At 38.8% G+C, this 24,024-nt stretch overlaps 1 protein-coding gene across 10 annotated transcripts in view; it reads left to right on the top strand.

Annotated features, from left to right (window-relative positions):
• Positions 1-24,024, top strand: part of PDSS2 (decaprenyl diphosphate synthase subunit 2) — a 302,828-nt gene that overhangs the window by 92,271 nt on the left and 186,533 nt on the right. For all 10 annotated transcript variants that reach the window (XR_007518904.1, XM_049898045.1, XM_049898407.1 and 7 more), the window contains exon 2: positions 21,369-21,503. Coding sequence is in view for 9 of the 10 variants with exons in the window: in XM_049898045.1 (XP_049754002.1) it covers positions 21,369-21,503 (135 nt within the window). In the remaining variant the exon portion in view is untranslated. The remainder of the gene's footprint in view (positions 1-21,368; positions 21,504-24,024) is intronic.

Below are 24,024 nucleotides of genomic sequence, written 5' to 3'. Positions count from 1 at the left end.
AGGATGTTCTGTTCTGTGAGCTTGTGTTGTGCTGGTATCTGATATTATTGGTTTTCTGACCAAACAATATCCTTTAGTATTTCTTGTAGCTTTGGTTTGGTTTTTGCAAATTCTCTAAACTTGTGTTTATCTGTAAATATCTTAATTTCACCTTCATATTTCAGAGAGAGTTTTGCTGGATATATGATCCTTGGCTGGCAGTTTTTCTCCTTCAGTGCTCTGTATATGTTGTCCCATTCCCTTCTTGCCTGCATGGTTTCTGCTGAGTAGTCTAAACTTATTCTTATTGATTCTTCCTTGAAGGAAACCTTTCTTTTCTCCCTGGCTGCTTTTAAAATTTTCTCTTTATCTTTGGTTTTGGCGAGTTTGATGATAATATGTCTTGGTGTTTTTCTTTTTGGATCGATCTTAAATGGGGTTCGATGAGCATCTTGGATAGATATCCTTTTGTCTTTCATGATGTCAGGGAAGTTTTCTGTCAGGAGATCTTCAACTATTTTCTCTGTCCTCCCTCCCTGTTCTGGGACTCCAATCACATGCAAGTTATCCTTCTTGATAGAGTCCCACTTTTTTTTTTAATTCTTTTATCTGATTTTTTTTCAGCTATGTTGGTGTTAATTCCCTGGTCCTCCAGATTTCCCAGTCTACATTCTCATTGCTCGAGTCTGCTCCTCTGACTTCCTATTGCGTTGTCTAATTCTGTAATTTTATTGTTAATCTTTTGGATTTCTGAATGCTGTCTCTCTATGGATTCTTGCAACTTATTAATTTTTCCACTATGTTCTTGAATAATCTTTTTGAATTCTTCAACTGTTTTATCAGTGTGTTCCTTGGCTTTTTCTGCAGTTTGCCTTATTTCGTTTCTGATGTCTTGAAGCATTCTGTAAATTAGTTGTTTATATTGTGTATCTGATAATTCCAGGATTGTATCTTCATTTGGGAAAGATTTTGATTCTTTTGTTTGGGGGGTTGTAGAATCTGTCATGGTCTGCTTCTTTATGTGGTGTGATATGGACTGCTGTCTCCGAGCCATCACTGAGAAACTTGTTTTTCCAGAAAATCTGCTAAAAAAAAATGTAGTCAGATCCCTATCAGAACTGCCTTTGGATTATAACCACCACCTTGTTCCCTGTATGGATGAAAGTCTGAGATTTGAATCATATATGCTTGGCTGTAGCTGGTTCTGTGTTTTTAGTCCAATTAGGGATGGATTTTTGGTCCCTGGGTTTTTTGTGGTTCCTTCTCTCAGGCCGGAAGAGTGGGTTGGGAAAAGACCAAAAGAAAAAAAAAAGGGGGGGAAAAGCAAAGCCGCTGCAGAGCCGGAGCCGTTCTCCCTCTGGCTCAGGAAATTCCAATGTTAATGAAGCTGCCTGGGGAGGGTGGGGGAGGGATCAGAGAGATAGGAGAGTAGCACCTCGGAATATAGCCAGAGTTGCTTGTCTTGCTTGGAATGACTCTTATATCTGAGATTCCCGTGGGGCGTGTCGCCTATGTGTGCTTGCTGTGTGGAGATTGCCCTCGGGGATCTGGCCTGCTGAGGCTGCGGTCAGATCCTCCTCTGCCAGTCCAAAGCCCAGCGTCAAGGTTCCCCTGCTGGGACGCTGCACTCCCGACTCCAAAATCAGTCGCTGCCTCCCGGGGACTTCTCGTCCCGTCATCCATGTCGCCGCGCCGACCCCGCAGACCGGCTGGGCCCCCTCCTGGGGTTAGTTCAGGGGAGTAGAGCTGTGCCCCGTGCTTGCACCGTGACAGCGCCCAGTCAAAAGCCTGGCGGCAAGGTTCCCCGGCTGGGACGCTGCACTCCCAGCTCCAAAACCAGTCACTGCCTCCCGGGGACTTCTCCCACCAGCTGCGTCGCCACGCCGCCTGCGTGGACCAGCTGGGCCTCCTCCCGGGGTGAGTTCAGGGGGGTAGGGCTGCGCCCCTTGTTTGCTCCGTCAGCTCCCCTGGGCCTTGACCTAAGCCGAGCGCCAAGGTTACCTGACTGGGACACTGGCTCCAGGCTCCGAAAACAGTCGCTGCTTCCCCGTGTTTGTTCGTTTTCCGTCTCTAAATCTGTGTTTGTTGTTCAGGGTTCATAGATTGTTATGTATGTGATCGATTCACTTGTTTTTCCGAGTCTTTGTTGCAAGAGGGATCCGAGGTAGTGTCTACCTAGTCCGCCATCTTGGCCCCCTTATGCCCGTTGCTGACATTTTGAGACAAAAATATCTGTTTTGTGTCTCTGCCATTCATTGAATTTTAGACAGATGTGCTCAGAGGCAAAGATTTTGCCCTTTTATCATTGTCCTCAAATTTCCAGTATTTAGAACTATATTGGCATTGTGGAGAGAGTAAATGGTCTTGTGCCTTTACTTTGGTCAGTTGTATTTTATTTTTTAATATTTTATGTGGTAGAAAATATTGGTTTGTCTTTATTTAAATTAATTATTGTATCATTCCTAGTTTTTCCCCCTCTTTGCTCAATTGAGGACCCTACTTATTTTATATCATCTTTTTTAAGGTCACCATTTAAACCAAAATCCAGATTTGTGACCTTTACCGTTTTCATTAAATGTAGAATTGTTTTTTTAGGGATAAGATAACTATGTACCTCAAATATTAAAACTTGCACTGTTTAATTGTTTGCTTATTAGTTAAACTTTTTAAGTTTTCTTTATATATTTTAGAATATTTACTTTGTATAATTAATCAAAATTAGTCTCTGTCTTAGTCATCTAGTGCTGCTATGAGAGAAACACTACAAGTGGGTGCCTTTAAAAAATGGAAATTTATTTCCTCACTGTTCAGGAGACTAGATGTCTGAATTCAGGAAACTGGCTTTAGGGGAAGGCTCTCTGTCTCTGGCAGCTCTGGAGGAAGGTCTGTCTTTGTCTCCTCTGAGCTTCTGTTCCTGGGCAGTCTTCATGTGACTTGGCATGTGTCTTCCACTGTCTCTGCTTCCTAGCTTGCTTATTTAATGTCTTTTATGTCTCAAAAGAGGTTGACTCAATATACACCCTACACTAATCCTGGGTCATGAACATAACAAAGACAGCTCATTCCCAAATGAGATTTTAACCACAGGCATTTAAAAAAAAAAACCCATGGAGGTTAGGATTTACAGATATTTTGGGGGGACACAGTTAAATCCATAACAGTCTTTGTAGAAATATATTTTTATCTTCGCAATTCATTTTTGTTTTTTTTACTTTATGTGTTCATGGGGTGGTTAATTGTAAATATCTACCAGTGTCTAGCACACCCTCATATGTGAGGAATAGAATATTTATATAGTTTCAAAATGCCTCCCTCCCCACAAAACATTTATTAATTATGAAGGGGAAAAGTATACATTTACTTTGGAGAAACCTGGTAGATATCACCTTAATTGGTGAACGTGAATATCTGCATTCATGGGGTAAATTGAAATTGAGAAACATCAGATAAACTAACATTGAAAGAACTTCTGCAAAATAATTGATCTGTAATCCTCAAAATTGTCAAGATCAAGAAAGTCAAGGGAATGATGAGAAACTGTTCCATATTAATGGAAGTCAAAGTGACATGACAACTAAATAACAGTTCGTAATTCCAAATTGGATCCTCTTGCTAATGGGATAATTGATGAAGCTATGAATGGAGCCTGAGACTCAGATGGTAGTGATGTATTACTAAACTTCCTGGTTTGGATGGTTGTATTGTCGTTATTAGGAGAATGTTCTTGTGTGTAAGATATAAGTATTTCAGGGTTATGCAGCGTCAGGTCGGCAAGCCAGTCTTCAATCATTCAGGAAAGAAAAGTTCTTTGATGTATACTTGCAACTTTTCTGTAAGTGTGAGATTACTTTTTAAATGTCAGGGGAGTGTGGTCTCTGGAGGTCTAGTGCCTGGGTTAGAATCATGCCTCCACCACTTATTAATAATGTCTTTGTGCTTCAGTTTCCCCACCTGTAAAATTAGGATAACAGTAGTACCTTATAAGTTTCTGTGAGGTCTCAGACAGGCAGTACATATTAAATGCTAAGAATACTGCCTGCAGTAGATATTAGCTATTATTTTATCACTTGTTTATGACTTTTACCTTTTTAGGATAAAGTGGCCAAGATTGGGTCGCTAGTGTATCACTGACCAGTATTTAGAAACTTGGACTACTACTTGTATGTTGTGATAAAGTGATCTTTGTATTGATGGGAATGTTTCAATTTAAAAACACGATGCAAATGTTGTGCTACAGGTCAGTACATTGAATTAAATGTGGATGTTAGTTTTTTCTTTTTTATTTGGGTAATTACAGAGTTTTAGAACTATTAAAAATAGCTTGATATTCCTGTGGTTGTTTAAAGGCTCTTCAGCCTTGTACCAATGAGAAACAAGACATAGCCTGTTTTGTTTTGATCCTAAGTTCCATTGGTCCTTTCACAGTGGAATCCTAACCCACACTTAACATTATCTGCCCCTGGGAATCAAAGAACTTCAACAAATAACCCGTAATTAGGTAGCGGCTTTAGAGTTAAACGGTTCTGATTTTGAACCCTGACTGTCTCACTTACTGTTTGACCTCAAACAAGAAATTACTTGTCTCCAAATCGGCTTTCTTACCTATAAAGTGAAGATTACTGTAATACCTACTTCATTGAGTTATTGAGTACATATAAAGTTCACGGCCCATAGTATGTATTGTAAAAACATTAGCTTGCTTCGTACCCCCCGTATGCCCCCCTTGCCCCAAAAGTATCAGTCAAAAGCATATAGATGGATAGATGTCCATACGATCCATCGCCTTGTGTGGGGGTGGGAATGAGGGTAGGGGAGCGGGAGAGATCTATGATTTTATTACTTTTTTTTATTTCTTGTGAAATAAATAGTGAAAGAGGAAGACCCTCAACGAGGTGGATTGACGTAGTGAAATAAATAGTGAAAGAGGAAGACCCTCAGCGAGGTGGACTGACACAGTGGCTGCAACAATGAGCTCAAGCATAACAACGATTGTAGAGATGGCTCAGGACCGGGACGTGTTTCATTCTGTTGTGCATAGGGTTGCTATGAGTTGGAACTGACTCGACGGCACCGAACAACAACCTAACAACAGTGAAATAAAGGCAGTCATTTTCAGTGTATGTCTAGCAACTTTTCAGGAAAGAAAACCATGGGGGAAAAATGACATCCTAAAGAGCTGAAACCTAACAATGACCAGCATTTTCACATTTTCTATTTATAATGCTGTCCTTTACTCATTTTTATACCTTTTAAAAATGGATTATTTTAGTATTTATTAGGACAAAATACAGCTATTAGGCTGGAAAGAAAAAGTCTCCAAATACAGATTTCCTGTCTTATTTTAATATATTCCTGGAATAAAACAGAAAATATATATATATATTTTTTTAACTAAGTAGCCCCTCAATCAGCTATTTCAGTGGAGAAATTCGAATTCTGCCCAGTTTCAAAGAAAGGACCCAAAATGTCCAGAAAAGGATGAAGAAAAACATTATCTTCTCCTTCCCTAAAAGTTACAAATTTGTGTCACAGCCTCCAGAAGGGCACAAGACACTGTGCAGGGAGTGGAGTAAAACCCTGGCTGCTCATATAGTCTGTGAGGTGGGTTTTGTTTTTTTTTTTTAAGTCATGGTTTTTAACCTGGACAGCACTTCCACTGTAGGGTGGCCCTTTCTCAGGCTACATGAACAGGGGTTATTCAAGGCTTCCCATAGCCTTCTGTTGAATGGACTGAAAATCCTTTGGCTCTGTGCTGCCTGAGAGTCTTGTTGAATTTACCTAAAGCAGGAGGCTGCACCCATCTGCTTGTTCAGCTCGGAACACATCAGACCTGCAATCAAAAGTTTGGATGGTGAAAAATTGCCTTGATTAAGGGTAGGGTTGCACAGCCAATTATTGTAATTGCTGTCAATAAGTTGTACACCTATAAAAAGTTGAATTGGCAGAAGTTGTGTGATAGATATAAATGACAAAAAAAAAAAATAGTCACTACTGAGGCTGTTTATGTACAACCAAACATTTCTTGGGATTTAGTTCTCAGTTTGGAGGTTTAGGGTCATGGTTTCATGGGATATTCTAGTTAATTGGCCTAGTAACATGTTCATTGCTTCTGATCTACCTGCTAGTTCATTGCGTAGTGTCTGGGGTCTTAAAAGTTTGCAGGTGGCCACCCAAGGCACAACAATTTGTCTTTACTTGCCTGGAGCAACAGAGGAAGGAGAGTCAGCAATAGGAGGAGAAAATGGAATGTGTGGCTAATTGCCTCCATGAACAACTGCCTCTTTTGGGATGAAACCAGAAGAACTGTATGGTGCTATGCTATCATTACTGAACATTTGGATCAAAGATTGCATAGAAGAATCATGATCAAAATGGGGAAAATGCAGAACAGAATTTCAAATTCTCATGGACTCTAGACTTTCTGGAGCCATGGGAGGGTGCATGAACCCCTGAAACTATTGCCCTGAGATAATCTTTAAACCTTAAACCAAAAGTATACCCTGAAATCTTAAAACTGAACAGTAGTTTAGCTTAACTGGTAAAAAAAAAAAAGTCTGCCTTGAGCATTATGCTCTTTTTAAGAACTATCTATGTGGAATCAAATTGACAACAACAACTCGAAAGATTAAATAAGAACCTTAGACGGCAATGAGTTTATGTTAATGGAGGAGGAACAACTCAGAAAAGGAGGAAGAGAATGGTTGGACAACTGAAAGAATATAATCAATGTCACTAAATTGTACATGTAGAAACTTTGAACTGGTGTATGTTTTGCTGTGTATATTCCCAACAACAATAAAATTTAGAAAAAAAAAAGTTTTGGGGAGAGGCTTAGAAGAAATAAACTTTAAAAAATTGTTTTCGTACCTTTTATTTTTGAGGCACTTTTTAAGACCTACTTCTGAGCCATTGTTCCTTTTTACAGTCTGTATTTTAATTCTGCTCTGATCACGGTCTCTATAGCTTGGGTGAGTATGAACTTTGAGGTGACATCTGAATTGAACCCCAGGTATCTCACTTATTGACTCCTTGATGTGGGGTAGGTTATGTTATTAATTCATTCAGCAACTATTTATTGAATGTCTCTTCTGTGCCAGGCATTGTTCTAAGCGTTGAAGATACAACTGTGAACAAGGAAATGTGCTATGTTGTTGTTAGATGCCATCCAGTTAGTTCTAATGGTGACCCTGTGTACAACAGAACAAAACACTGCCCCATCCTGTACCATCCGCACAATTGAAATATGCTATGGCGTGCTGATATTTTAGTCAAGGGAGACAAATAATAACCAAAATAAATAAATATAAATTGATATGGACAAAAGAAACTATCCCCATAAGCCTCAGTATCCTCATTAGTAAAATGAGGATAACCACCACATCACAGGATGGTTGTCAGGCTAGATAAGATGGCATGTGTGAAGGCTTGGGGATGCCATGGTGGATGAGACAATCTGTCCCCAGGTAGCTTAGTGGCAATCTGGTAAATGAGAGGTTTCTTCCCAGACTCTTTGACCTGGTAGGGTAGAACAAGTGGTGATGTTCTCTGAGACTTAAATTGGCTAGAATAACCTGTATGTGATTTATTCCAAAAGAGGTAATTCAGTGATAGAATTCTCACCTTCCATGCAGGAGACCCGGGTTTGATTCCTGGTCAGTGCACCTCATGTGCAGCCACTACCCATCCCTCAGTGGAGGCTTGTGTGTTACCCTGTTGCTGAACAGATTTCAGTGGAGCTTCCAGACAGACTAGGAAGAAAGACCTGGTGATCTTCAGAAAAGCAGCCAGTGAAAACACTATTGATCATAATGGTGGGATCCACAACCCAATTGTAGGGATGCTGCAAGACAGGCAGTGTTTTGTTCTGTTATACATGGAGTTACTATGAGTCAGGGTCCAACTTGACAGCAGGTAACAACAACAACAAATTTATTCCAAGTGTATTTCTCATTATTCTGTAGATACCATCCTGTTCATTAGGTGCCATGTAAATGAAACTTTAAAAATTCGAATCATATTTTTCTCTTGACACACAAAATTTGAGAGATGCTTGTAATCCTCCTCCATTTAAATATCTATAAAATCTGTAAAAATGAGGTGGTCACATTGGAGGATCTGACCTTCTCTAACTTCATGAGGGGGAGAGAAAATCATTATCAGCATCAACAGCCCAGGGCTGATTGCTATGAGGTAGAGGTCAGACATACTTCCTCTCTCCAAACTTTCTACCAATTCTGACACCAGCCATCCCTCCTACAGCACTCTCTCCTTCTCCGCTGAGTTGATACTTCACTGCAGTGGCCGCACAGAGCTCACAGACAGTACTCATGATTATGAGGTTTGTTAGGGAAGTAACACGTTACAATTCAGGATCAAGAACAATTCAGGATAGGACAGCTTCCCAGATGTACCCACAGGTAAGCCTCTCCCTGGCCCTTAGCCTCTCGGCCCCTCAGGCCTCTTGAGCCAGGCTGGCCTCTGCCCTGCTTGGGCAAGTGTTACAAAGCCCTTTAGCTCCACCAATAAGTGCCCAGAGGCACCTCACTCCACCATTAAGCCTCAGCTCTGAGTGAATCGGTGAGCCTACCTCTGCCAAGTGCCTGGAGGCACCACGCTCCATCAGCAGGCCTCCTGCCCGAAGGCGCTCAGCTTTCTCTGTTTCCATCTCCTGCTGGTCTCCCTGTTCTGCTGCCTCTGCAGCTGCCATTTCTCTGCCACTGCTTCTCACCGTTTCCAGTGGTACAGCTTTCTCTCTTGTCTCCTGGGTCTAGGAGGTTCTCAGTGCAGGGGTCATGGGTCCAAAAAAGGTCCGCTCCTAGCTTTTCTTTTTTGATGGTAGCGAGGTCCCCCCTCTGCTCTGAGATTGGCTCTCTTTTAAGCCTAGCAGATGGCAAAACTAGCCAATCCCCTAGTTGGGGTTCCATACACTTTATTTGCATGGTACCACCCCCACAAGGGTACCATGCACTTTGTATTATTAGCAAGGTATCCAGTCCCCTTGGTGGGCCACAAGCACCTTATTTATATAGCCTCAATCTTTTGGTGGGAATTACAAGACTGTGGCTAGAAAGGCCATATAAAAGTCATTCATCACACTGCAGATCTTAATGTGAATTGGGTGGCAGTATTTGTGATTATAAGAGCTAATCCAGTAGTTTTGAACTAAGTCAGCTGATCACGGGATCTTTTCTCTGGTAGAAACTCTATGGAAGATGATCATAAGCAGTCTGTGTCCCTCCACCGCTATCACTTCTAATTCTTCCATGTCTCAGTCTCCTGTACCTGGGATTCAGTGTTGATTTTGGAAGAACAAGTGAAATTTTCCTAAAATCTTTACACTTGTGAGCCATCCTGTTGCAATAATATAGTTTTAGATCTTGACCAATTGTTTTTTCTTTCATTTTTTAAACACATTTCTCCTGCTAAAATCCATTATATATTTCACTTTGCGATTTTCCTTCCTCTAATTTGCCCTGTTTTTCAGTAAAATACTTCATCTTTTTTTTCCAACTTGCTTATTTTTTACTGAGTTCTTCCATCTGCTATTGTATCTGTCATGTTTGGCTTTAGCCCCTTAAGAGTATGTTTAGTAAATGCCAGTTGAATGACTTTTACTACCTTTTGTGTTTTCCAACTTGTTCTAATACAGATAGTCTAAATTTGCACAATTGAACTGCCTTCGTTAGCTAATAGGACTGATACTCTAAGCACTGACTATTCATTACTTACACTGAGACATTCTTTTTAATAAAAATGTGCCTGCATACTAGCTGAATAAAACCATGGAACATTATAGAAGATTAATCGGAGAGCACCTCCCTTGGATTTGAGTGGCAGAGTCTGTTGAAATTGGGGCTGCAAGTTGAGAAAAGCACTGAGCATTAAGGGAGCACTCATTTACGTTTGGTTGATTTATTCTCTGCACAGACGGACTGCAGTAGTGGGAGGTTTAGTTCACAGCACATTAGCTCTTAGCCAGTGTCACTGCTTGAGTGGTGGTGTGAGTCTCCGGTGTCTGCGTAGTATAATGATGCCTGTATTCTAACACTCAATTTTTCTACCCCTTTGCTTTTTTTTTAATTTAACTTTTGTTAATGTGAAAAAAAAGGGTTCCTTCTGTTAAAATTATTTTAAAAGATCATTTTAATAGTTTTTAGTGTGTCAAAAATATTATTTTTAAAATGGCCCTATTTTACTTCAGTAGTATTTTTAATCGCTATGAGTTGGAATCGACTCGACGGCACTGGGTAGTATTTTTAAATAAATCTTCAGTTATCATTTGAGTGGGGGAATCTGTTTTTTTTTTTTTTTTTTCTGATGATGTGTTTAATTCCGGTGTGGCCAGCCTACATACTGCTCCAAACTTGATCAATTATGCCATTATTTTGTACTTCAATAAATAACCAGTGGTTAGTATCCATTTCTGAAAAGCAAGCCCCTGGCTTGATTTCCCCCTGCTCAACAAGCCTTGCTCCCTACCGCCATTCTACTTTCCCCCTCTTCCTTTTTTTCCAGGTGCCTGTCTTCTGCCACATGCCCATCAAACCTAATTGCAGCTTCAGGAGGGCTTTGGTGAGGCAGTTCCTTGGCCCTGCTGTCCCTGGGGATTTAATGCGGGTGGGATGTACATGTGGCCCTCGAGCCATGTCAGTGGCTGCTACAGCTCCCGGTTTCTAATGGCCGGTCACCTCAGGCCCTAACGTTGTTTCAATTCTAGGATAGTTCGGTCTCAGGATAGATATGGCAGTAATAATACAATATGGGTCATTTTGTCAATGGAAATTAACCTCCAGTTCTTCTGCTAATTTTCTATAAAAATCTGTGACACACCAGACTATTTTTAGTCGTCCAAAAATTATAGTGCTTTAAAACAATTTTCATGAGTATATATTTTTTTCTTTTACAACTGAATAATAATACTGTCATTGAGTTGCTAATTATATATATTTTTTAACATCAATTCTTTGATACCATTTAAATTTGGCCCTGTGTCTAAATCTTGGAGAAATTAAAGGTGAAATATGAGAACCCAAAAGGCACCCAGCATGGCGTCCTGGTGTTCATTAAATGTGGGTTAATTTTTTTTCTTCAAATGAGAAGTATAATTATAATATAGTATTCATCTATCTTCTTAAAATTCTGTTATTTTTAAAATAATGTTTTTTTCTCTAGGTTAAAAAAAAGATCTATGCTCTTGTATGCAGTTTGGAAAATAAAATAAATCACCCTTACTCTTGAAATCCATTGATTAACACTTGTTATCAGTTGAGAGCATTTTCTTCCTATCTTGTTTTTTTTCATCTTTGAAAGCAGAATACTTCAAACATTCAGAAAAGTACGAAAATACCTGTATAATGACACCTAGATTTAAAATGTTAATGTTTTGCCATATTTCTTTCTAGTTTTTGTCCTCAGCCTTGTTTATATGCATATATATGTGCATATATTCAAACATAACTGAGATCATACTGTATATACAGTTTTAAATTCTATCTTTAACATTTTAAGTGCTTTCTTATATCATTAAATTTTTTTGAATGCCTTGACAGCAATGGGGTTTTGGTTGGTTGCAACATTAAATTTGCTCTAGTGTTTGGACATGTTTTCTTTTTTAAAATAGTGATAATTCTATTCCTATTTAATAATTGTACATTATGCTTCCAGTTATTTAACTTAATATATCATATACTATGACTTGAAAGTAGAGGGTCAACAAAAAAGAGGAAGACCATCAATGAGATGGATTGACACAGTGGCTGCAACAGTGGACTCAAGCATAACAATGATTGTGAGGATGGTGCAGGACTGGGCAGTGTTTCGTTATGTTGTACATAGGGTCACTATGAGTCGGAACTGACTCGACAGCACCTAATGACAACAACGTGACTTGAAACACAGTTTTTCAAAAAGCTGCAGGTTGTAACTCATTAGTCATGAAATCAATTTAGCAGATTATAGTTAGCTTTTTTTTACCACAGAAAAAATCGGTATATTCCTATGGTTCCTTGACAAAAACTGTGCATTGTAGTCATTCCTTTTCTGTTACCTTTATGTAAAATGGGAAACCCTGGCGGCATAGCGGTTAAGAGCTACAGCTGCTAACCAAAAGGCTGACAGTTCAGATCCACCATCCACTCCTTGGAAACCCTGTGGGGCAATTCTGCTCTGTCCAATAGGGTTGCTATGAGTTGGAATTGACTCAACAGCAGTGGGTTTTTTTGGTATGTAAAAAAAACTTTTTTTTCCAATTTTAACCAGAGGTCACAGACATAAGCATTATTAGGAATCTTATGGATCAGCTTACCCCATGTGTTATTAGAATTTGACACCCATCTTTTATGCTTTTATTTTCTGGGTAGTTTTATCAAGATTGGGTGTATTGGAAGTAGGATAATTAAGCAATAAAACAAATTCTATACTTTTAGATTTTAGCACTAGAGGAGTTTCCTTCTCAGGGGATACAGACAGTGCTTATTCTTTCCCACTGAGTTTTATTTTGAGGTGCCTTGAGCTTACTCAGAGATGATATTCCCTTGTGGGTGGTTAATTATTTTCTTTATATCTGTGAATTTTCAAAAAAAAATTGTGATTTGGGTAATGGACATAAGTTAAAATTTTGAACTCTTGAGTATAAATCCCAAAAGTTTTCACCATGCTCCGATTCTGCCATCCCATCTCAACTCTCCATCTGGAAGTTCCTCCACCTTCTGTTCAAAGATAGGTCAGCCTTCTCTCTCACAGGTACTGATGCAGTAGCAAAGTCAGTCAGTTCTCCTAAATGAAGAAACTAAGCACATAAACACTCCAGTTTATTGTGTTCTTTTTATCTAAAGCTTAAGGAATAGGTCCTTTTGATATCACATAATTTGTATATATATAAAACCTTTTCAACATATATAACCTTTTCAGCATTAAAATAAATCTCAGCATGTTTTTTAGAATGCGTTGGGGCTTTTCTTGTGCGTGGCTCTCACTTTTAAAGAATTCACTAGGATTTAGGAAAACGGACTCAAGTCTTCAGAACTGAATGGTTGAGTGTGGCAATGGATAACAGAGATACAGAAAGTTAAAAATAGTAATAGGTTTATGGCTCAGTGGTTAAGAGCTACTGCTGCTAACCAAAAGGTCGGCCGTTCACATCCAGTTTGATTCACCAGTTGCTCCTTGGAAACCCCATGGAGCAGTTCTACTATGTCCTGTAGGGTCGCTATGAGTCAGAATTGACTCGACGGTAGTGGGCTTGGTTTTGGTTTTTGATAAGATAGTCTGCAGCTCTATTTCTTGAAGCCATTTATTCTCTCATCTTGCATTTAAAAAAAAAATTTATTGTGGTAAAATATGTATAATAAAACATTTGTGATTTTAACCATTTTGAAGTGTACAGTTCATATGTACACTAAGTGTATGCTAATTACTTCACCACTCCCCATTTGCCATCACCACTCTCTATTTGCAAATGTTTTTTTATCACCCCAAACAGAAACTTAGTACCCCTTGTGCCATAACTTCCAATTTTCCCCTCAGCCCAAGCCTGTGGTAACTAATAGTAAACTTTGGTCTCTATGCATTTGCCTGTTCTAGGTATTTCATATAAGTGGGATCATATAATATTTGTCCTTTTGTGTCTGACTTATTTCACTCAATGTGATGTTTTCAAGGTTCATCCATGTCATAGCATGTATCAGGACTTCATTTCTCTTTATGGCTGAATAATATTCCATTGTGTGTATATACCATATTTTGTTTACCCATTCATCTGTTGATGGACACATGGATTATTTCCACCTTTAGGCTATTGTGAATAATGCTGCAACGAACACTGGTGCTCATGTTGCCTTTTTTTTTTTTGAGACCTATTCTGTGTCACTCAGCTGGATACAGGGCATCCAGAGATGACAGCCTGAGTGCCCTCAGGTTGTCACAGCCTTGTGAGGGAGTGCCTGTGAACAGATCGTTAAATAGCAAGGCCACACAGCATCAGTGAGCCTGAGCTTTGGATTCGGAACTGTGTTTAAATCTTGGCACTTCATTAGTAGTTAACTAGTACGAATGGTCATCATCTAACTTTTCTAAGACTTCTGCCTAATTTTCCTCATCTATTAAAGGGATATTAGTAGTTACCTTGCATGGTTTTCATGAGAGTATGTGCATATAAAACACCACATGCCTGATATTATAGTATGTAGTAGCTGTTGCTGTCTGTCGTTATCATTTTTATTATCTAGTGTATTAAGTACCAAACTAGAGGTTTATGAAAAGTACTCTAGAAGCCCATGGAAAGGACAACTCCTGGGTCCTAGTTTCTGTACATTGCACTATCGTACTTCTCTTCCTCACTATGCATGTGTGTACATACTTTTTTATGGGGGTGTGTGTATTTGTGAACATACTATAAGGTCCCTGAGTGGAACAAATGGTTTGTGCTCAACAACTAACTGAAAGATTGACAACTCAAACCCATCCAGCAGCACCATGGAAGAAAGGCCTGGCAATTTGTTTCCATAAAGATTACAACCAAGAAAGCCCTGAGGAACACAGTTCTACTCTGTAACACATGGGATCACCACGAGTTGGAATCTACTCAAGGGCAGTGGGTTTGGTTTGTTTGGTTTTAGACATACTGTGTTTCTTCATGTTGGCTATTCATTCTTCCTCAGTCCCCTAAGTGTAGGTGTTCTCCAAAATTCATTTTCTCTTCTCTATTCTTCCCTTCTTTTCTCCTCTCTCTCCTCAAAAAGTCATCCATCAATACCTAGTGTGCTTCAGCCATCACTTCTATGAGGATGCTTCCCAAATCTGTATCCACAGTATTTCCAGCTGCCTGCTGGGCATCTCCATCTGGAAGTCCTTCTTGCATTCAAACTTAACATGTCCAAAACTGAGCTCATTAATTCCCCATTATCTCTCCTTCTTCTCTCCAGTCCCTCCTAATGGCAGCATCATCACCTCCAGTCAGTCAGGCCTGAATCTCAAAGTTATCTCTTATCTTTCCTTTGCCTGGCCCTCTTCGTTTCTCCCTCATCCAGCCAGTTGGCCAGAGTAACCTGTTCCACCTGCATGCTGCTGCTATCATTCAGCTTTTCATCTCCATCTCTGCTGCCATACCCTAATTTAGGCCCTCATTATCTCCCACCTGGACTTTTGGATGAGACTCCTCCTAACTAATCTTCCCTTTTCTTTCCACTGTACCCAACATGCTACTGCCGCTGTAACAGTATTAGGCCCAGAGTAACAGTTTTAATCTTTAGCTTTAATCACATTACTCCTTTGCTGACAACCATCATGCCTCCTGATTGCCTTTAGAATAAAGTCCAGTCTATAAGCCTGACTTCCAGGGCTCTTCACTCTTTAGATTGTTGCCTGTTTTTCTAGGCTTATTTGCCTTCACACACTGCCCAAATAGGGACAGTCCCACAGCTCCTGAACCTGCTCCCTGTTTTTCCACTTTCTTTTTTATCACTACTTTCGCTGTTTATTTCTCCTGTTCTAATGCCCCCACCCCCATTCCCGCTCCCACCTCCATTCCTGTTCATGGAAATTCCACTGTCTTTCAGGCCCACTCTGCTGCCTCTACCTTGAGGCACACCTCTAGCAAGAAACAATTTTCTTTCTTCCTCTGTGTACTGATCGCTTTTTGTTACTTTACTCTTTTATTGGAAACGCTGGTGGCGTAGTGGTTAAGAGCTATGGCTGCTAACCAAAGGGTTGGCAGTTCGAATCTGCCAGGCACTCCTTGGAAACTGTATGGGGCAGTTCTACTCTGTCCTATAGGGTTGCCATGAGTCAGAATCGACTCAAGGGCACTGGGCTTGGTTTTTTTTTTTTTTTGGTTTTGTCTTTTATTTGCTCCTTGTATTATTCTAGTTATTTTTTAGCACCTGTATAACTCCTTTCTTACAGCTCTTATTTCTTTGTATACCTCTCATGCTTGGTACATAGTGTTGAAAAAAAGGAATTTGAGAGGAGATATGGAAAGGTGCCATAGTGACGATTTGAGATACTTAATGGGGTTGGGTTAAGGATTGAAGTGATTTATAGTTGTATAAAGACGTGGTGATGCAGTGAGAGCTGCGGTCGGCCCTCTGAAGCATAGTGTGAGAGGAGGACAGAACTGGGCTGCCTCAAAATTTCCCCCACTCAGTCGTCATTTCCTTGAAATTGTATAGCTATGCAAATATTTGTGTTTACAGTTCATCTATTCTACCTCTAGATCAGAATTTTGGAGAAGGTAGTTTTGTCCCCCAAAATCCAATTTATAGAATTTTCCCAAAATGATATTATTTAACATTAGCAATGTATGCATAGCAGCTAGTTTTTTTTTTTTTTTTACAGTATCTGACATCTGTTTAAATTGAAGGTTTAGTATACCTGTAATTTGTCCATCAACCTGCCCCTGTATTTCTCCTAAAAAAAATTATTTCTCCTAGACTACTGCAAAACCCTCCTAACTGCTCACTTCCTGTCTACTTTGTTTCCTCTTCCTCCCTCCCCCAGGTTGTTTTTCCACATTAATGATAGAGGGTTTCTTTTGGGGGGGATGAAGGGGTGTTAAAATATATCTGATTATGTAACTGCATAAAATTCTTCAGTATCTTCTTATTGCTCTTTGAATAAAAAGCAAACCTCTTATCATGGCCTGTTCATTTTGCATAGTCTGGTCCCTGACTGCCTCTGGCCACATTTCTCGTGGCGTGTGTGCTCTCCGTCTTGCATATGCCCCTTCTTGTGTACTGGGATATCTCTTCTTTTGGATATCAACTTAATCACCCCTTCCTCAGGGAAGCCTCTGACTTTCCTATGTTAGTTTCCCTTATTATAAGGTCTCATAGCACCATCTCTCTTTTTTCTTTGTCACACTTATTACCGTTGTCATTTTCCATTTATTTGTGATTCTTTCATTATTATCAGTCTCTTCCGCTAGAGCATGAATTCCATGCTTGGTTTTGATTCTTACTGCATCCCATGGCCTGGCACTGTGTCTGATGTAAGGAAGATGTTCAGTCTATATTAGTTGAACGAATGAATGATGAAGTTTTTGTTTATATTAGTTGAAAGGAAAACAGTTCTGTAGAACTTTAGTGATAACAATTACAGGATACTAAATATTGCTCTTCATTCCAATTTTTGTCTGTGATATAATAATTAAATATAGTAAAGTGATAGTATGTAGAAAGAATCATGGAGTAAGATAGTCCAGGCTTCTCTCTAATGTGTTGTGTTGGAGGCTGTGCGGTTTCTTGAACATCTCTAGCAACAGGGACTCAGCATCGACAGAGACAAAATTGGCCTGCTATGTTTTCTATGCTTTAGTGCCAGTCTCTAAAGTAATACTTAGTAGGCCTGCCTCCTATCCATATGGAACCTTTCCTTGTATATGAGTAGACAGCTATTATGTGCTCCTCTGCCTTTATTTCTCCCAACTCTTCCCTTCACACAATGTGCCACTGCCATATTGATTCTGGAAACAACCGTGTCCTCCTCTCTCTCCTATGAACAACCATGTCCTCCTCTCTGCACACACTGTTTTTTTTTTTTTTAATCACATACTCACATACGCAAACACCCAACTCCCCTGGCTACTTCCTTCTCATCCTGTAGATCTCATGGACGCCTCTTTATGCCCCCTCACCTTACTTTTAGTTGCCCCTTGTCTGTGTTCCCACAGCCCCAGGTCATCCCTTTAAGAAGCTAATGTCCCATTCTATTGTAAGTGATTCTTAATCCAGACAAGATTAGGGAGACCACGACTCACCAGTGCCCATCATCGTGCCCTCCGTTGTCTGCTTAGCACCACTACGTTTTTGACTGCATAAATTTGAGAACACCAACTTTACCATTCTCTAAGTTAGCATCTGTAGGGTTTTTTTCCCCAGCTATTCATGTGGCCATATGTTATTTCACCATCTTCTGGATATGTTCCAGCTTGTCAGTGTCCCTCCGTAAGAGAGGCATTAAGAAGAAATGAGAGTGATCCAGGTGAAGGATGACCTGGATTGTGTGAAACATATCTCTGTAAGTTTAGAATCCCAGGGGTTTTTTATGCTCAAGAGCAAAATTTCCTGTTCTCGTGTTGTGAGCTAATTTTTGAGCTGTGGACATTTTTAGCTTATCTTAGTACTGCTTTTTTTAAAGGGTGTTAATGAAGTGAATTTAAAGAAATGGTGTTTTGGAAACAGTTATTTAATTTACTCAAGCTGTTAATCTGTCCTCTGACTCGTTAACTACTGTCTTAAAAAAAAATAAAAATGACAATTAATGGTCAGAGGTATGCTTCTCTGAATGCTGCTCTGGATTTTTGTCAATCTATTACAGTTTTTTTTATTATTATTACAGTTTCAGTACTACTGCAAGGAGGCAAGTGTTTTGATGATATATGATGTTTGGGGTGGGGGGAGGTTTGGGAAGAATTCCTTGATTTTTCTTATTTGGGGAGATAGAAAAGGAAGCAATATTTACAGGAAATTATATGCTGGCAGAGTGGGGAAGACTTTTTGACAGATAGGAAAAAGGGAGTAGAAGAAAGAGAAAATGTAAGAGTCAAAAAGAAAAAGTAACAAGGAGAACAAAAAAAACCCATTGCTGTCAAGCCAATTCCAACTCATAGTGACCCTATAGGACAGAGTAGAACTGCCCCATGGGGTTTCTAAGGAGCTGCTGGTAGATTTGAACTGCTGACCTTTTGGTTAGCAGTGGTAGCTATTAACCACTGTGTTACCTCATAGCTGCTGTTCACTGATCACCTATCATGTGATTCCACAGAGGTATATACTTTAGCCATGTTGGGTCTTACCCTTGCAATGACTGTGGAAAGTAGATGTTGTTACCTTCATTTTACAGAAGAGGTGACAACCTCCGATTCACAGCTAGTGAGTGGCAGAAGGGCATTCTTACAGCCTTTAGGTGTGTCTGGTTCTAAAGCTGCACTGCTCTAATTAAATGGAGAATCGGTGTAGCATAATGGTTAAGAGTGTATGTAGACTCTAGAGCCAGTTGGCCTAGGTTTAAATTCTGGCTTTACCAAGGCTCTGCCAACTACCAGCTGTGGTACATTGGGCAAGTTGCTTTATTTCTCTGTATGCCTCAGTCTCCTCATCTGTAAATTCGGGATGATTGTAGTACCTTCTCCTTAGGGTTGTTGTGAATTAGTTAATATATAGTAAAGTGCTTCGAAAAGTTCATAACATAAGAAAGCACTTTGTAAGTGTTTGCTGCTGTTATTATTATCATTTTTATTTTTATTAGTTTCTGTGTCTTCTGTGAAAGGTCCTTTCTCTGGGAAGTTTGAGGAAAATGTTGTCAAGACTATTGCTAGAACCACTTCATTAATGTGACTTAGTAAGACTTATCTCAAGGCTCACCTCTTGGAGTTCTATGTCATCATGTTGTTCATCTGTAACCGTATCCCTCTTTAACACACACACACACACACACACACACACACACACACACTCGTCTTTTTATTTCCCTTGCTAGAAGAGTCAATTCAGACCTCCTCTATAATATTATTATAAAAGAAGGGAAGAATGAAGATTCACCTTAAGTAATACATATAGGATCTAGTAGCATAAGTTAAATTTTGCATTTCAAAGCAACAAGTTTAGAAAGATTTCCCATTTTACATTTTCTTTTTCTAAAATAGAGCGCTTCCCAACCTCCCTGGATTTTAGTTCCGTAGGGTTTAAATTGATTGTTACATGATAATAAAGAACTTTGGAAATTTCTGACGACTGCTTGTTCCTGTTATGATGCAGCTTAATTACCTTAGGCTCCTTTTCCTAGGATATTAGAACTTCTTTTTTAAAACCGCTAACCCTTCTAGCTTGCTGAAGATCACTTACGCAGCTAAGGAGAAAATGTAAGAAGTAGAAGAAGAGCTGTTACTTTGCAGAGAGATTGAAGATCTGTATTATTTTGAAACCAATGAAGAATAGACTCATTAGGGGTCCTGTCTAAAATTTCTTTTTTGGAGGCTTGAGAGGCAAAGTTTTTTGTTTTTGTTTTTGTTTTAAATAATGGACTGACTCATTAATTTTGGCTTTGTTAACTTAATTAACTTATATTAATTCTTTGTTCAGAACTCATTGAGGAAGTCTTAATGATTCGGTGAAGTATTACAATACTAATTTAAAGTGTTTTTTCATTGAATTTAAGAACTATATGAGTATATTTTGTGTATGCTATGATTATATAATCTAGCTGATTAGTGCTTATGAGCATAGTTCTAAATATTAGTTTATTATGATATACTTCTCATACCAAAAAAAAAAAAAAAAAAACCCAAACCCATTGCCATTGAGTTGATTCCGACTCATAGCCACTGTATAGGACAGAGTAGAACTGCCCCATAGGGTTTCCAAGGAGCAGTGGGTGGATTCGAATGCTGACCTTTTAGTTAGCAGGTGATCTGTTAACCCCGTCCCACCAGGGCTCCATCCTGCTCATAGTTGTTTTGTTTTGTATGATGCCATTTAGTCTTGTGTGATAATGACTGTAATACTGAAAAAATTTAGGTATTCCTGGCCTCAGTTATAGCAGTAATTGTAAAATTGCAATCCTCATAGCAAATATATATGTATAAAAAAAAACAGAAACAAACCCAGTACCATCGAGTCAATTCTGACTCATAGCAACCCTATAGGACAGGGTAGAACTGCCCCATAGAGTTTCCAAGGAGCGCCTGGCAGATTACGCAGCCGTTGCACTTAACCACTACGCCACCAGGGTTTCCAATATACATATATGTATATATATTTATTGTATAAATATGTATTTATATATTATTTACATGTTTATTATATGATATATATACACACACACATCACTCTAAAGCCTTATTGTTGCCTAGAATGATGATGCTTTGCATAAATAATAGGGCATGGCAAGATATTTGCTGATAACATTCTATTTTGTCAAATGAATTAAGTCATTTGGATTTAGTTTAATTCTTCAATTCTCTAGGCTTCTTCTCTACCCGTGAGTGCAGAAATAGTTTTTGACCGCTTCCGCTTACCACCATCACCGCCAAATACCACTTCATCCAGCCCTACAATTTATATTTCAGTTGCTATCAACCTCATTCAGTTTATGTATTCCTCTTGTTATCAGAGCAAATGGCTAAGATTGAGAGTTAGGACATAGACAGCAGGAAGACCCAGGAGGGAGCCAGATCATCAAGTCTCACAAATTGAGATCCTCACCAGCCATGGAATTCTCTAGTTGTTTCCTGGCTCAATGCTTCTCCCTATTAACTCGTTCTTCCCCCAAACCTGTTTCTTTTCAACAATTCCCATTGTCCGGTTTTAGGGGTATGGGCACACGGGCAGCAATTCTCCAACTTGATCTGATTGACCCTATGAGAGTACATTAATCCTTTCTTTATTTGTCGGCAGGAGGCTCGTACACGACAGCCGGAATAACCTCCAGTTAAGAGGCTTGGTGGTGCTACTTATTTCTAAGGCAGCTGGGCCCAGTAGTGTGGATGCTTCATGTCAGAACTATGACATGGTCAGTGGGATCTATGCATGGTAAGAAGAAATTCACTTTTGACATTGCTCTCTAAATTGTGTTTTCATTTATTGAACAGTGGTCAGTGGAAATCACTGTGCAGCTTTTTGTCATTCTCTGATTCAAAGAGTAAAATACCTTGTAAGGTTAAAAAAATGGATTTTTATTGTTCCTTATATGTCTGGTACTTTTGGCCAGCTCCATGCATGACTGGTAAATTTTTCCATAAATTTTTATCAAATACTTTTATTTCTATCTTCGGCATTAAAAAAAATATGGTATCATCGTATCTCTGTAGACACCTCTATGCCTCTCAGTCCAGGGTTTCTGATTTTTAAACCTAGTCAAAATGATAGCTAGTTGTATAAATAATAGTGAGCCTACCATTTTTTTTTTACCATTTCATGAGTAGTCTATTTCAGTGCTATATAATTCAATTTTGTTTACTTTTATGGTGAAGAGGTTTTTTATTAAAATTATTGAATAAGCACATTTTTACATCACACATTTAAATTAAAAATAAATTTATGAGTATGCGTTAGTCATTTTTGGCTGCATAACAACAACTTTAAATTTTTCAGTTTTGTTTAAAAATTACTGTATTTATTTTTAATAATAGTATTCTGGCAATAGTTTTATGTAATCCTAGCAGTATGCTTGGCACTGTATTAAAAGCTTTATAGAAGTATCAATCTGCAGGTGGAATTTGGTATGCAGAATATTTTCATTAATTATTATACCTAAAAATGTGGGTGACAAAGAATTTCTCCTCACAAAAACAAGCATTTCTATAAACTTTGATTTATGGCTACTTGGCCCTGTTGATTTGTTTTAAATCCAACCCACATCTCGAAATTTTTTATACTTAGTGATCTTATCCAGAAACTTTTTTTTTGTCTATAGTATTCAGGTTGCTTGTCAGCTATGAAATCCAGTGATATTTTCCTATTAACAATCAAAGAAGGTTGTTGTCATGGCTACAAATGACCCCTCCTTCAGCCAGCATAATTTTGCCAACCGTTTACCATTTATCCATACAAGTATCTAGACTAGGAGGGATACCTTGAGATCATTTTCAGTTCCTACTCACTCTGAAATAATTTTTATTTGTTTAGTGTTTTGTAGGTTACTGATCATTTTTATGACAGTTGTCCCATTTGACCCTTACAGTAGTGCTCTAAGATAGGCGTTGTCATTATACTTATTTTACTCTTGAGAAAAACAGACTCTCAAAAATTTTGAGACTTTCTCAAGCTGATGCAGCTGGCCAATGGAGAAAGTTGAGGCTCTAACTATAGTTCACTTTACTCCATATCACATGTGTTTTTTTTCTCCCCATTCCATTCCTCCTTTCTAGTCTTTTTCACTTGTAACCTGACAGTTGTAGATCAGACTAGCTGTTAAATCTGTATGCCAAAACAAGGTCTTGCTTTTTGTAAGTATGTCTTGAAAAACTTCTGAATGGAAAACAACTTGGCAAATCTTCTTTAAGATATGTGCATCCTTCCCCAAAATCTGTTTGAATTAGAATGCAAACCTTTACCTTACAAATTTTGTAGAAAACTCATGGCTAAGTTTAGCTGAAATAACTAGAGAAAATACAGAAAGAACAACAACGAGTGCCAATAACCTGTTAGTCTATGGAAATAGACCTCCACTACTTTGTATCCCATGTGCCTCTGTTTCCTCTTAGGAATTCCATCAAGTTTCAGTCTGCTGACTTTGATCCTGTTTTATTGGTCAGTCGTCTGCTCTTCCATATGGGTAACCACACACACCACTAATGAACACCAGCTATGCTTTGTTGTCTCTAATCCCAAAACAACCTTTGGAAAGTACTACCTGACACATTAAAAAAAAAAGACCTGTTGCTGTTGAGTCTTTTCTGACTTACAGTGACCCTATTTTACAAATGAGGAAACCAGTACTGAGATTCAGACTTTTCTAAAACCTCCTTGGTAGAAAGTGATAAAGTTGGGATTTAAATGCAAATTTTACTATACAGTTTATACCCTCTTTACCATGCCTTGGTTGCTGTTTGTATAAACATGGTGCAATATGATGTGGCCTTGTGTTTCTAATTTCTTACCTATCCTCAAGGAAACAGTTGCATTGCCTCTTGATCCTCCATAGGAACCTGAATGCATTTGGTAGATGATTGTGTAACTGAGAAATTGAAAAGAACTTTGCAAAAGTGTAGGTATACATTATGAACACAAAAACTGTCTAAATAACATAAATGGGTTTTAATACCCAGGTGTATAGAATCCCCAGTTACACTGAGGGAATAATCCTGGTGTAATTCCAGGCAATTTTTCTATAATCAGGCTTGATCTAGTAAGTCAATGGTGTTGCCTGGATGTTTCACACACTGCTTAATGTGTAAAACATAGCTGGTCTTAATGTGAAAAAGTAATTTGTTATAGTGGTGTGAGAAACCATTAATTTGGTTCTTTACCCCTGAAGTCATTTATTTGGCTTCTGCTTCCTTAATTGTTCAAGTGTAACTTTTGCTGGAGGCTTGTATCTATAATGTTACAG

This window comes from Elephas maximus, chromosome 1 (assembly GCF_024166365.1).
Source record: "Elephas maximus indicus isolate mEleMax1 chromosome 1, mEleMax1 primary haplotype, whole genome shotgun sequence".
NCBI lineage: Eukaryota > Metazoa > Chordata > Mammalia > Proboscidea > Elephantidae > Elephas > Elephas maximus.
The sequence above is the reverse complement of the archived record's forward strand: the minus strand, read 5'-3'. Positions and strand labels throughout refer to the sequence as shown.